This window comes from Hyla sarda, chromosome 2, assembly GCF_029499605.1.
Source record: "Hyla sarda isolate aHylSar1 chromosome 2, aHylSar1.hap1, whole genome shotgun sequence".
Classification (NCBI taxonomy): Eukaryota; Metazoa; Chordata; class Amphibia; order Anura; family Hylidae; genus Hyla; species Hyla sarda.
The window spans coordinates 101,560,525-101,576,170 of record NC_079190.1 but is presented as its reverse complement, the minus strand read 5'-3'; the positions used below and the strand labels follow the sequence as shown (position 1 = coordinate 101,576,170).

The following is a 15,646-nucleotide window of genomic DNA, read 5'->3' as shown; positions in this document are numbered from 1 at the left end:
AAAGTTTCCCCCCTCACATATACTAACGTGCTACAAACAGGAAGTTAACATCAGCAACCATTCCCATTTTATTAAGGTGTATCCATATAAATGGCCCACCCTGTATTGTGATGCATAACCAAAGAATCTAATATAAGGGACCGGAAGAGACAACATATACCCTTCCAGCCCGAACCCTGCGCGTGCCGCAGATCCCCCGAGCGACACAGCGCACGAAGCGAACGCGCAGGGCGTCCCTGAGGACGGAAAAAGACTCAGTGTAAGTACGACCATTATATGGGCTATGTGGGAGGAGCCATGTTGTTTTTTTTGTCATTAAAATTCCTGCGTCCCATGGGCCCACAGGGGTGTGAGACACCCCATATTGTGCTGCTGAAGGGAGATGCTAGGGTTGTTATTTTTCACTGCACTACTCCTTTAAGACTAATGTGGGTGTGGTGGGCTACAGAGGGTTTGAATCAGTCAGTTCCCACCCACATGACTATTCAGGGAAAAGTGCAGATAAACAATAAAGCTGTCACATTAGAACAGTGTTTCCCAACCAGGGTGCCTCCAGCTGTGGCAAAACTACAACTGCCAGCATGCTGGCAGTTGTAGTTTTGCCACAGCTGGAGGCACCTTGGTTGGGAAACACTGCATTTGAAACATATCAGCCCCTTCTAGTTATGTTCTGCTGCTATGTGGCCAAAACTAATGTCGCATTTACATATCTTTCCACTGGGTGGCGCTAGATTACTTTTATTATCATTCTATTCGCCTCATGCGGTCTCAGGCAGGATTTTTCATTGTAGTACCAGCACGATCCAGAGGGTGTCAGTGTTCCCGCTGTCAGCCGCGTTGTGCAGGCTGGATGTCTGTCTGTGGTCATGTGACGTGAGGCTGGGCCTGGCATGGCGGCCGTAACGAGTGCTATGCGCTGAGCTCCGGTGATTCAAACCTCTGGGCTTCTCACCGTGTATCCGGCCGGCTCCATGGCGGAGAGAGGCTTCGACCTGTCCGCCCTCCCGAAGGAGGTGAGGGAACAGCTGGCGGAGCTGGAGCTAGAGCTGTCAGAAGGTGAGTGCAGGCGGCCGGGAAGTCTCAGCACTGGTCCCCGGCTGTTCTGGGGAGAGAGAGAGTGTGAAGACATGGGAGAAACCACTGCGAGTGGATCCGGGGAGAGCCGGTCCTGATCTCTGCGGTTGTCTGAATGAAGAGGGGGAGGGGGATCCAGTGGGATCTGCTGTGGATCACTGACATCTCCTGCCTCCATAGAAAGCAATGGAGCTGTCATCCAGGCACTGCCACTGATCCAGAACCCAGGATCATGTGTGATCCACTGGATTATAATGGCATTGTATCTGCCTTATTATCATTGCCCATCAATGCATTGCACCTGATTGTATGTGATCTCTGTGTGTCCTATTGTGTCTTCTCTGTATCATAGATCTAACTTATTATCACAAACCTATAGGATCTATTGTTATTTGTATCCTCCATGGCCGTCCCGGTAGCAGGTGGCGACACGGTAGCGCCTTTAGAATCTTGCGCCAGTCACCTGCCTGGTTGACAGTCTAAGGAGCCCATTGTGTGTCATTGGAAGCCTGGGGGCCATGCCCTCCCCATTGGTGATGTCTCTTTAGAACTCCCTATACGTTGTGCTATTGTCTCTCGCTTCACCCAGTCGATGCGGTGGAATGTGTTGGCATCTTATCAATAAGTGTTAATTAATAGCGGGTGGGTGAGGATTCCATCTGGTGAAGAAACAAAGGGAACCCCTATGCCCATTGCAGTGCAAGCCATGCAGCATGCCAGGCCGGAGACAAGACGTGCCAAGCGTGCTGCAGTCTTACTACATTGAGCCCTTATGGTTGGCACCATGTATACGAGTGCCTGTTTTAAAGCTAAGGTGGCAGGAACTTTTGTTATGAAACCGGCACATGGGTTGTCCCATCATGATGACCGGCTTCTCACCTGCTCGCGCTCCTCTAGTGCTCGTCCTTCCTCTTGTGACGTCCATGGATCTTCTCTTGCTGTGTTCCTGTAGTAAAATGTGTCTCTGCATTGGCATAGACTGGTATGATTATCTTCCTTTCAGGGTATTTCAGTCTAGAGAAGCCGCGGAGGATTGACGGCTCTGAATAATTGTAATAATATCTCTGTGTTTACATCACATTAGGATTGCTGTGTCTATTACCCAGCGCTTCATGTGTGTTTAGTGGTAACACCAGGCACAATGGGAAATGAACAATTATTCTCACTTTCCTTAACCAGTGTTTTCCAACCAGGGTGCCTCTAGCTGTTGCAAAACTACAACTCCCGGCATGCTCGGACAGCCTTCGGCTGTCCGAGCATGCTGGGAGTTGTAGTTTTGCAACAGCTGGAGGCACCCTGGTTGGGAAACACTTTTTCTTTTTTTTTCTAAGGGTATCTGTAAGACTGCTGGAAAAAAAAAACATAGTGACTTGGAGTTAATAAGCAAGGAATGGTGGAAAAATTCGAACATTGAAGTTTATTTGTCATTTTATAATCTAATATGAAAGCAAGACATGTCTCTTAAAATCAATAACTTGACGCGTTTCAAGTCTTATGGTTCTTAATCATGCCATGATTAAAGGGGTTATCCAGGAAAAAACTTTTTTATATATATATATATATATATATCTCAATCAACTGGCTCCAGAAAGTTAAACAGATTTGTAAATTACTTCTATTAAAAAATCTTAATCCTTTCATTACTTATGAGCTTCTGAAGTTAAGGTTGTTCTTTTCTGTCTAAGTGCTCTCTGATGACACCTGTCTCGGGAAATGCCCTGTTTAGAAGCAAATCCCCATAGCAAACCTCTTCTAAACTGGGCAGTTCCCGAGACACGTGTCATCAGAGAGCACTTAGACAGAAAATAACAACTCCACTTCAGAAGCTCATAAGTACTGAAAGGATTAAGACTTTTTAATAGAAGTAATTTACAAATCTGTTTAACTTTCTGGAGCAAGGTGATATATATATATATATATATATATATATATATATATATATATTTGTATAAAAAAAGTTTTTTTCCTGGATAACCCCTTTTAATCATGGCATATATTATGCCATGATTAAGATCCATAAGACTTGAAACGCGTTGAAATAAACTTCACTGTTCTAAATTTCCTGGGAAGCTGGATGTTCTTGTGTTTTGCACTTTATTCACATGGTGCTGTGCTGATCTGCATTTTTTTCCCCGTTTGTACACATATGACCCAATATGCCTCTATAGTGTTGGAGGTCAAAGCTTTCTATGGGATTCATACATCAGATCTTCCAGATAAAGTCTCAGCGTGATTTGAGGATGCCTCCAATAAATACAAAGATTCACCTATGTGTCATTTTATCCCACAGACCAAACCACAATGAAATCGGCATTTTGGAAATGGGTATTTGGATGTAAAGTTTCTGCAGATTTCAAATTTTGCAATGCAAAGGGTAATATCCACAGCAGGTCTGCAAAAAAAAGTGCACACATAAGACATTGACGCTTATTGTCTGCGGCTATTTGCCCATTGATAAACAGCACTTCTCTGGTGGATTCCATTGGAAAATAAAACCTTAAATCTTATGCCATAATCCAGTTCCTTGCCTAAAGTTTAGTCGTGGAACTTCTGACATGTGTACAGAGCAGTGGAATTCCCATTGAGACCAAGGGTAGGCTGCTGCAAGTGGACCTAAGGGTTTAAATGGGCACTGTCAGATACAAAAACTTTTGATAAGTTGTAAAGCATTAAAAACCAATAGGTTTTGCAATTGCTTTCATTAGCAAATTTTCAGTATTTCTTACTGAAAAAGCCAGTCAAACTGCCCCCCCCCCCCCCCTGCCTACTTGGACACATATATTAGTCCTGCTGTGTCCATGAGTCATCACCTATGTCATGGACACACTTCCTTGATTGACAGCTGTGAGAGCAGGGCTCACAGCTGAAGGAAAAATCCTCTCACTGTCATCTTGTGTCCCGCTACTGTCAGTGAGGACAAGCTGGGAGTTGTAGTTTTGCTAATGCTAGGGGAGATGTGAGCAGACAGCATACTGAGGAAGGGGGCGGAGACCTGCACAGTGAGGCCACGCCCCCTCCCTTTAAGAGGAATTCAGACTAGTGAGCTTAATTAAAAGTGTAAAAAAAAAAAAATAAAGGTGCTAGACACATAAAAATTAGATGTACTTGGTCAGGATTAGGTACTGAGTGATATATTTAAAAAAAAAAATTTTTGTTGGATCTGACGGGTACGCTTTAAGCATTTGGGAAAACTGTCTGCTTGGAACCTATTTAGCACCTTAGTATGGATCTGACAACCTCTGTCCACTACTTTTTAAGATCTGTCAGACTTTATTCATACAGAGCAGTGTTTCCCGACCAGCCAAAGGCAGCCTGGACAGGGCATGCTGGAAGTTATAGTTTTGCAACAGCTGAAGGCTCACCTGGGAAACACTGGTTCAAGTCACGTTATAGGCAATACGGGACCTCATACAGCTGGAGGGAGCTAAAACCAGGCGCTCCCGTATCCCCGACTCATGCGGCCCATATATATTAATGTATTTCAGTGAGCCGACCGGAGTGAAACGCTGAATCCGTTTACCCGCCGAACCTAAAAACGTGGTAGACCCCTCCCCCCCCCCCCCCCCCCAGCTGTATGCAGTCCCATGTTGCCTAAAACGTGATGTGAACCCAGCCTTAGATACAATATAGGAAGCATATGTTTATTTTTATTTTTTTACTGTTTAATTCCTAGAAAGCAGCAGGCAGAGATACAGTCTAGGCTCATGCACCTTTATGGTCACCCTCTTACAGCAATGTATAAGCTGTAATCCAGCCATGTGCATGAGCCCTGAGGAAAACCTGAGTGGCTGCAGATCAATGGGGCATTGTATGTAGAAATAGAAGATATAGATGTATTTCGGCTCACCCCAGAATTGGTGTACAGTTCGGACGTGGGCTCATGGGGAAAAGAAGAGATGTCCAGCGCCAGACTTGAAGACGGAACTTTTATTAGATAGCCATGGGAAACACCAACAGACTCAGGTGACGTGACGCGTTTTGGCCTCACAGGAAGGCTTTAGTCAAGACTAAGATTAAGGCCTTCCTGTGAGGCCGAAACGCGTCACGTTACCTGAGTCTGTTGGTGTTTCCCATGACTATCTAATAAAGTTCCGTCTTCGAGTCTGGTGCTGGACATCTCTTCTCTTCTCCATTGTATGTAGTACTCATAATTGGATATAGCCAGGTTTACACTGTCTTTGTACCATGGCTATATGGCTATTTGATTGAATTCATTGGAGAATTAACCATTTCAGTGTCAGAACAGTGTGATCCGTTTGCACTAGCTGCTGTTTTTTGTGCATGAACCCTTGAAGGTCAAGATATCATCTGGAGTATTGCCTGTCTCTAGGTAATCGAATGATCTGCTCTGCTGGGCGATGCCATGTTAACGCTGTAGACGTCATGTCTTGCATGCTGATGGTTATAGGTTCATCTATAGGCTGAGCTCACCCTTTATTAATGCTCTAGTTATTCTAAAGTTGTGTGTTTTAGAACAGAAAGGCTGACGTGTAAGGTAGATGTGCTAATCCAGAAATGATAGCAGGCGCTCACTGCTCATATATGTTCACATATGAGGTCACAGCCACAGATGGCTATTAGTATATACCAGTGGTCTCCAACCAGCGGACCTCCAGATGTTGCAAAACTTCAACTCCCAGCATGCCCGGACTGCCTTCGGCAGTCCGGGCATGCTGGGAGTTGTAGTTTTGCAACACCTGGAAGTCCGCAGGTTGGAGACCACTGGAATATAGCATGAGGATCTAGCATCCGCATTAAAATAACTTCTTTATCCCCTAATTCTTTTAAGAATATGTCACAATGCATTTTCCTAAAATCGAAAGCGCGTTTCAAAAGGCCCTGGTTGTAGTTCACGGCAAGAAGAAGAACCGTGGCGGTTTGAAATAGTGAAAATTGAAAAAGTCACTAAAAATGCGTTTTACATGCAATATTTTTCCAGGGGAATAATTTAAAGGGGTACTCTGCTACTCAGCGTTTGGAACAAACTGTTCCGAACGCTGGAGTCGGGAGCTCATGACATCAGGCCCCGCACCCTCAATGCAAGTCTCAAAGCTGTCACGCCCCCTCCCATAGACTTGCATTGAGGGGGTGGGGCGTCATTGGGGCTTGCATTGAGGGGGTGGAACGTTATGAGGGGGCGGGGCTATGGCATCACGAGTTTGTTCCAAATGCTGAGCAGCAGAGTACCCCTTTAAATGTAAAGCTGGCCATGGGTATGACACCGGACTGGCCCCGAGATGGACACCCAGTAGGTTGTCCATTAGGTGATTGGCTACCGTGATAAGGCCTCATGCACATGGTCGGATAGAAGTCCTGATATGGTTCTGTACAATAAAATAATAAAGTTATGGACACTAGATTTATGGGGATATGATGTTAATCCAGAGATTTATTCTCATTGCAATATTTGGAGTCGGAAAGGAAATTTCCCCCTGATATGGGGCAATTGGCTTCTTCTGGATCATCACAAAGTTGGGTTATTGGTTGAAGTTGACAGACTTTTGTCTGTTTGTTTTAACCTTATAAACTATGTAAATACGTAGAAGGCAACATCAACATACGATGCTTTTGTATGTCGGGGCCATCGCATAAATGGCTATCCGGCAGCGCAAACTGCTTCAGCTGTCACCGGATAGGTGTTTACGGTGCCCCGTGTGGTCCGCTGACGATCACTTACCTGTCCTCGGGGCTCCGGCGCGTCCTCTTCAGGATCCCCTGCATCATCGGCGCTCTCCATCGACGTCATCACGCCGTCCCGTCGTCCAATAGGATCGGCGTAGGTAGCGACGGATGCCGGGGAAATGGAGGCCTTACCGCAGCGTCGGGGACACTCCCTGGGGACGCGGCGACAGCGATGGACGGCGACATCCCGGGCAGCGGTGACGGTCCGGAGCGGCGGGGACAGGTGAGTACAACTTCCTCTAACAGTGGTCTACAACCTGCGGACCTACAGATGTTGCAAAACTACAACTCCCAGCATGCCCGGACAGCCGTTGGCTGTCCGGGTATGCTGGGTGTTGTAGTTTTGCCACATCTGGAGGTCCGCAGGTTGTAGACCACTGTCCTATACTTTCCATTGCACGGATCCCTCAACATGCGATGGTTTCAACAAACGATGGTCCGTTCTCATCCATGGAGATGTAATAGGCCACCAAAAGGTTTTTGTGGGGCCCTACTGTATATACATGTGAAAAAAAAAGCAAATGCGTATGTTTCTTGTATGATTACATTTGATTCTGATGGGAGAAAGATGCATTTTGGTGCGTTGAATTGCATGCTGTATGATGGAGCCGTTCTTACTTAGAACAATGCCCAACACATGGCGGCTCAGTACTAGGGGACTCATTTTGTTGCCTCGTGAACCAACACATACAAAGAGTAAAATGCCCCTGTGGTTGCTCCTCTATAGCATCGGATTGTTCACAACATGACGTTAGTTTGGACAACGAGCCTGTGGGATAAAAGAACACGATCTTATGTTTTGTCCAGTTTAAACCATCGCATCCTTAACACCCTGTGTGATCTGGGAATGCAGCTCCGCAGCTTTATCCTATTGGTTCTCATACCACTACATAAAGACTGTAAAATCCGGCATACCCTGCCCAGGAAAAACAGAAGCCTCCACATTTTCTAGGTATGGAATTGAATAATTACACATTTTCGTGGTCCAGTTGCACTTTTCAGTGGGCTTCTCTCCATTGTGAGGCTGCGGCAGACGTGCCTGTGTGAAGCCCCAGCCATTACATTATGCATGCTGACAGCAGAATTTACAGAGGCCTATTTAATGACTCTGCTCCCCGGGGGTGCATTAAATAGCTATGAGCCGCACGATAGCCGAGCTGATGATATACAGAATGAAACCACCTGCTATCATGGCTTTTTCATTGACACCGCCGGTTGCCGTGCATGAACATACAGTGCGAGTGTAATTCCGGGTTTACAGACGTCGCTTCCTCTGAGCTTTGAATCAGCTAACTAATCTCTGGGCGTTTCCGTCATCTGAATGATGAAATGTTTCCATGCCTCTTAAATAATAACACCTAGGGCACAAGCTTTCATTCCTCCCCTGGAAATATTGGTGAGAAAATAAAGAAATGCTTAGTGGTGATGGATGTGATAATGGGGCATAAACATCATAAGAGGCTGCTGCGTTTTAGCCTTTTATTGCCTTATGTTTATCCAGAAAATTACGCAAAGCCTTGAACACAAATCCAGGATAAAAAACACTGATATATGCTAAAATACGTAAAAGCATTGGGATTTTTATTTTATTCCGTCCAACTAAAACTTTGAAGTTACCACTTCTATTTGTAAAATAAAATGTTCAAAATAATGATTATACGTTTCCCCTCTTTAAAATGATGTATTGTGTCCTACTATACTAGTGTATTCTAACTTCATCCCCTTAGAGCCGTAATAGATCCCCTATATGTGACCTATTCCATCGCATGCCACATTGCAGAGCTGTGCTGTCTAAGGGTCTATACTCACAGGGGAATTCCGCCTCAAATTAAAGCCCATAGACTTCTATGGGATTCCGCACTCCCATTCAACCTTCTGAAATTCCGCTTGCGCAAGTGCTGAGCAGCGGAGTACCCCTTTAACTATTAAATTGCTCTTGGCTGCAGATGTAGCTCCATAGTTTAACTTGGTCAGTACAGAGCAATACATTTTACACAGTCTTGTGGATGGCAGATGTCGCTCCGCAGAATCTAAAAACAAACAAAACGAACCTGTAATGATTTAAAAATATATATATAACTATACAGTATATACTCGAGTATAAGCAGAGTTTTTCAGCACAATTTTTCGTGCCAAAAACGCCCCCTCGGCTTATACTCGAGTGAACTTTCTGCCTGTCAATCCCTTCTCAGTGGTCTTCAACCTGCGGACCTCCAGATGTTCCAAAACTACAACTCCCAGCATGCCACCCCCCCTTTTGTTTTGTACTCGCCTCCCCTCAGCGGGAAGTTAGTGTGAGCTGGTCTGGGCCATCTATGCTGCAGGGACCGTCTGGTGGGGATGGTTAGTCGTTGCTGGCTGTCCGTTTTCAGCGGGGGGCCCTCTTCTGCGCTCCGGCCCCACTAGTGACGATGCCTTGACGACGACGCACAGGGACGTTGCGCATGAACGTCCCTGTGCGTCGTCGTCAAGGCATCGTCACTAGTCCGGGGCAGGCCCGAAGCATGGAGAAGAGGGCCCCCCAGTGAAAATGGACAGCCCGGAACAACTAACCCTCCCCACCAGACGGTCCCTGCAGCATAGATGGCCCGGACCAGCTCACCCTTCCTTCCCACAGAGGGGAGGGGAGTACAAAACAAAAGAGAGGGGAGGTGGCTGGATGATGACTAAGGCCGCAGTGGTCTTCAACCTGCGGACCTCCAGAGGTTTCAAAACTACAACTCTCAGCATGCCCGGACAGCCGATGGCTGTCCGGGCGTGCTGGGAGTTGTAGTTTTGCAACATCTGGAGGTCCGCAGGTTGAAGACCACTGATGAAGGGATTGACAGGCAGTGGTGATGAAGGGGGGGGGATGATGACGGGGGTCTGGATGATTACATGGGGGGATGATGTATTTCCCAACCTAGGCTTATAGTCATAACTTTTCCTGTGTTTTTGGGGTGAAATTAGGGGCCTCTGCTTATATTCGGGTCGGCTTATACTCGAGTATATAGTGTGTGTGTGTGTGTGTGTGTGTGTGTGTGTGTGTGTGTGTGTGTGTGTGTGTGTATATATATATATATGTGTATATGTGTGTCTATATATATATGTGTATATGTGTGTCTATAAATGGCACATCTATATATGATCAGAGAGGGTGTCAGCTGACAGACAGGTAATGCTGTATTCCTCCTAAGGCAAAGACAAGTCTTAACTGGTACTTTATACCCGGTTTATTAGTAGATCTGCACAAGCTTTTATCTTATCTGGTTATTAGAAGCAATAAAGGAGTCTTTGTGTATGGTTGTCATAGGACAGTAATCAGACTTGAAGCCCTTTTTTTTTTTTTTAACAAATTATGGTAAATTAGGCAAATTCATTGTAATTTTATTTTATTATGTATCTTCACTTTTTTTCTTGAATATTTTCATAACCTTTTTCTATGGACCTTTTTTTTTTTTTCACGTTAACAGAATCTGCTGATAATGATTTACTTGCTTATGGTAAAGCTGTGGTTCTTAATGTCAAACTGTGAACGTACCCAAAAGTTGGCACTAGACATCGAATAAGTGATGGACATAGGATCATATCCCATCCAATAACATGCACACCTGTATTATCACATGGATACTTACCTGTCTACCAGAGTGACTTTCAAGGTTGCTACAAGTGACAGTAGTGACGTTGCTGTATCATAGAGTTCTAATAGTGATGCCTATAGTGACAGAACGCAGTGGTGTTGGGATGTCTCTATTGTGGTTGTATAGCTAGCTTGGCTGTGGCTATTAATATACTTTTACACAGGGATTTGGCTGAACTTAAAGGGGTACTCCGCTGCCCCAGAGTTTGGAACATTCTGTTCGGAACGCTTGGAACAAGCGCGGGGGGGGGGGGGTCGTTACGCCATGTTATGTCCATAGAGGGAAGAATGGTTACTTGTTAAAATTAATTTTATAACTTTACCTCTAAAATCTCACCTCTTTATGGGACATTGGGGGAGATTTATCAAAGGATTTAGACTGGTATTTCCTGTCTAAATTTGTCGCACACGCAGTCTAAATACGTGCGACTTTTTCACGACTTTTGCTTTAGAGGATTTTTAGAACATGATGCATTCTAGTCTATTTTAGACAGAAAAATGCATTGGTGCTGAGTTTATCAATAGCGACTTTTCGGCGAAAAGTCGCATTGGCCAAAAGTACGCCGAAATGTCAGACCATGCTGGAGCAGGTTTAAATACTGTCTAAACCAGAGATCCCGAAGTCTGTGCGCAGAATTTATCAAGAGCCGTGCAACTTTTGATAAATTAAGCGCACAATAGACCGGCCTAACCCTCTGTAGGTTGGTCTCTATTGATGCGGGAAATACACAACTTTGATAAATCCCCCCCCCCCCCCCATTGAGTCGTGTCTGCACGCTGACTCTCTTTGTTGTCTTTGTTGACAGTGATAGCAGAGTGGAGTGTTCTACTATCCTCAGCTGCTTCATTGACAACATATGGAACAGAGGTATGTGTGCACTCACCGCTCCACTCCAAGACGGGACTTGGATCCACGTTTTTGAGATTGCGCAGGGAAGAGGGTGGGGGCTGTTGGTTGGTGAAGGGAATGGTGTCCCAGGGGAGGGATAACCCACAATCAGACGCTTGTCCTCTATCCTGTGGATAGGTAGTATAAGTTGGGATACCCCTTTAGGTACCAGCAAAAAACCATTTAGGATTCTTGGCGACTTGGATCCTGTCTCGACTTTGAGCTAACCTGCCACCCCAATTTATTAATGGGGGAATCCTGAGATTTAGCTTTGTGTTTTCATTACCAGGCATACAGTTTCTGATTTTCATATATTCAGCTGGGACGTTGCACTTCCGGTTGCTAGACTTGGCGTGATGCTACATCTACGTGTAAATCTGTCCTGCTTGTTAGGCCTATTCTTTAGTCTTTTTGTTTACTTGTTAACCATTTCACCCATGCATATTACTGAGGGCTCTTTTGTGTTGCGCTGGTTTTATAAGACTTTCCATGTGGCTGTGGTTTGATGGGGCTGTTTGAAGTTGTGCTTTAATTTGATACAATGGAAGAAGATGACTTTACAGCGCTTCCTAATAAACGTCCCTGTTCTTATAAGCTGCAGGTGACGTCACTTGACAAGGAACATTTGGAGAGGGGGAAGGTATAGGAGGATCACTGTAGGCGATAGGACATGCTAGTAAGATTGGGTGCAGGCAGAGGAAAGGATGATGGGTCACACAAGCTGGAGGATTTAGGTATTTTAATTAGTTTGCTACCCAGCTTTTGGTGTATAACATTGCTTCAGGCTTGTTGGGGGGGGGGGGGGGGGATCAGTCAGATGGGAGTGAACTTAACTTTAGTAATGGGAGTAAATATCAGGTGATAGGTGGGATTTTACATTCCGGGGGGTGTATTAGGCATACACGCCCCTCAAAGTACAACGTTCACACCCCCTGACTGTATAACCCTACCCATCTCCTGATATATGCTTCCATTATTAAAATTAAAGGGGTACTCCGCTGCTCAGCGTTTGGAACAAACTGATCCGAACACTGGAGCCGGGAGCTCATGACGTCACGCCCCGCCCCCTCAATGCAAGTCTATGGGAGGGGGCGCGGCAGCTGTCATGCCCCCTCCCATAGACTTGCATTGAGGGGGCGGGGTGTGATGTCACGAGTGGGCAGGGCTATGATGTCACAAGCTCCCCACGCCGGATCCAGCGTTCGGAACAGTTTTTTCTAAACGCTGAGCAGCGGAGTACGCCTTTAAGTTCACACTCATCTGACTGATTCCCTGAATTGTCAGACAAATCTCAGGAATGGGAGAGTGTATCAAGAAACTGTAAAAATAAGTGTGATCAGGGCAATGATCCAATCTCCCTTTTTGGGGTTGGCCACACGTCCTTTTTAAATGAATCTGTCAGCTGAATGTGTTGCTAAGAGCTGCAGACACCATTGGATATCTGTCATGGTATAATAACAAACTGCACCTTTCCTGGAGCTGATGGGTGTTGACGGACTTATTAAATTGCAATTTTATCTCTTAGCCAAGTGTCAATAAGGTGGCGCTGAGCTGCCCAAGTGCCACAGCCTGGCATACTCTAGGATCCACTTGGATCAGCTCCAGAACCTTGGATTGTTGTAGTTGCCAGTGAATAGTAGCTTTATGTACCCTAAATACCAAACAGCCCTGTTAAGCGTGCCGTACACGTGAGGTTGTCTTGCCTCCACATGTATGTTTATTCCAGTGGGGTGTGGGGAATACACAACCTGTGATTGGCTAAGGCTGGGTTCACACCACATTTTTGCAATACAGTTTTGTATCAGGTTTATAATTAAAAAGAAACGGATTCCACAAAACCTGACTAAACTGTATGAAAACGTGTGTACAAATTTTAATCCGTATACGGTTTGAAAAATGATGTCCGGTTGCATCCGTTTTATAAGATAAAAAAAGTATACGTTTTTAACTTTTCATTCCATTACGAACAAAGTTTCACTTGTTTGATTGAAATTCCAAGAAAAAAACTGAGCAAAGCCAAAAACTGTATGGTGACAACCGGATGGAACCATACGCAGATACGGTTCCCATTGACTCCCATGTTAAAAAAAACATATACTTTTCAGTATGTTTTTTTTACCCAGACCAAAAACCGTGGTAGGCTACGGTTTTGGGTACGGGGAAAAAAACTGACAAAACCGTAAAGTATGCAAAATGGACACAACCTGATGCATCTTTTGGCATATGGTTTTCAATACGGTCCCGTACGGTTTTCAAATTGAAAACATATACGGGAACTGTGTTGCAGAAATGTGGTGTGTACCCAGCCTAAGAAGGTACTTTCTATGTGTTGGGATGGAGGACCGGAAGCGCTGACAGCAGTGATGGCCATCGGGCTGGGGGGGGGGGGGGTGCAGGTTTTTTTTTGTTTTATTATTTTTTCTACAGTTTTTTAAATTAAGAAATATTTATTCCCTGAATTCCCCTTTTAAACACCTTTCATTTTCTCACAAGAAGTTCTAGATTGAGGAAACGGTATAAATGTGCAGTTTCTTTTGGTGCTAAATATGTGACAAGTTTTCTGGATTTGTTGTATGGTGGGACATTAGCATAAATCCCACATCCCTTAGTCATGGGAGTCATGTGCACTCGCTGCTGTTGATTAGTCATGAAATGTCCTTCTGCTTGTAGAAAGCATCCGCCTGTCCAGATGGTGTTTACTAGTGAGGAGAAAGGTGAGCGTGTAGCGTGCGCGCAAATAAAACGCTGACATTACGGCAAAAATTTTTTTTTTTTTTTTTTTGGATGTATACTTAACCATTATTACTTTATGGCCATCACTAGAGGCTTAAAGGGGTAGTCCAGTGGTGAAAAACATATCCCCTATCCTAAGGATAGGGTATAAGTTTGAGATCGTGGGGGGTCCGACCGCTGGGGCCCCCTGCTATCTCTCTGTACGGGGGCCAGGCTCTCCGGCCAGATAGCGGGTGTCGACCTCCGCACGAAGCGGCGGCCGACACGCCCCCTCAATACATCTCTATGGCAGAGCCGGAGATTGCCGAAGGCAGCGCTTCGGCTCTGCCATAGAGTTGTATTGAGGGGCCGTGTCGGCCGCTTCATGCGGAGGTTGACACGCCTCCTTCCCGCGGGCTGTCGGAGCTCTGTACAGGAGATCGCAGGGGGCCCCAGCGGTCGGACCCCCCGCGATCTCAAACTTATCCCCTATCCTTAGGATAGGGGATAAGTTGTTCACCACTGGGTTCACCACTGGACTACTCCTTTAAGGGGAACTCCGGTGGAAAACCTTTTTTTTTTTTTATCAACTGGTGCCAGAAAGTTAAACAGATTTGTAAATTGTTTCTATTAAAAAAAATCTTTATCCTTCCAGTATTTTTTAGTAGCTGTATGCTACAGAGGAAATTCTTTTCCTTTTTGAATTTTTTTTTTGTCTTGTCCACAAGTGCTCTCTGCTGACACCTGATGCCCGTATCAGGTACTGTCCAGAGCAGCATAGATTTGCTATGAGGATTTTCTGCTCTGGACAGTTCCTGATACGGGCATCAGGTGTCAGCAGAGAGCACTGTGGACAAGACAAAAAAGAAATCCTACAAGAAAAGAATTTCCTCTCAGCATATAGGTACTGGAAAGTAATTTACAAATCTGTTTAACTTTCTGGCACCAGTCGATTTCAATCATTTTTTTTTTTTTTTAAATGAACTGGTGCCAGAAAGTTAAACAGATTTGTAAATTACTTCTATTTAAAGGAAAACTGTCAACCAGTTCACCCACTCTAAACCCAATACACTGGGTGAACAGGAGTCCATACACGGGTCACTTACTTTTTTAGGTGTTCCTGCCGCCGAGTTGTCGTCCGCTAAAGTTGTTGGCCTTCATTTGTGCTCTGAAGGTGGGTCCCCTGCCGGCAGCCTTGCTTTGGGTTCCGGAGGAAGGGGCCTTAGCCCGCCCCCCTTGTTCACATATTCATTTTACCCCTGAGCGCAGCGCTCTGTGTGCAGAGCACATGCGCTGAAGATTTTACCCAGCTCTCGTGTCCTGATGATGTGAGAGCTGTGCGTCGGGAGAGCGCTCTGCACAGTGTAACTGCGCATGCGCCGGTCCCTCGCTACACCCCGGAGTACCTCTTTCTGATCTCTCGCTACTCCCGACTTTGAATGACATAAGTGTAGACAGAAAGCAGAGCACCCAGAGCAGTGTTTCCCCACCAGGGTGCCTCCAGCTGTTGCAAAGCTACAACTCCCAGCATGCCCGGACAGCCAACGGCTGTCCGGGCATGCTGGGAGCTGTTGTTTTGCAGCATCTGGAGGCACCCTGGTGGGGAAACACTGATCCAGAGCAAACTGTAGACTGAACACAGACCTCACATCCAACATGTATTGCGGTAA

The 15,646-nt window shown here is 45.5% G+C and overlaps 1 protein-coding gene across 2 annotated transcripts in view; it reads left to right on the top strand.

Moving 5' to 3' along the window:
- Nucleotides 1-745: 745 nt before the first annotated feature.
- DIP2B (disco interacting protein 2 homolog B) overlaps nt 746-15,646 on the top strand; it is a 249,899-nt gene continuing 234,998 nt past the window's right edge. For both annotated transcript variants that reach the window (XM_056562713.1, XM_056562712.1), the window contains exon 1: nt 746-1,056. In XM_056562713.1, the coding sequence (XP_056418688.1) occupies nt 972-1,056 (85 nt within the window). In that variant the 5' untranslated portion in view covers nt 746-971. The remainder of the gene's footprint in view (nt 1,057-15,646) is intronic.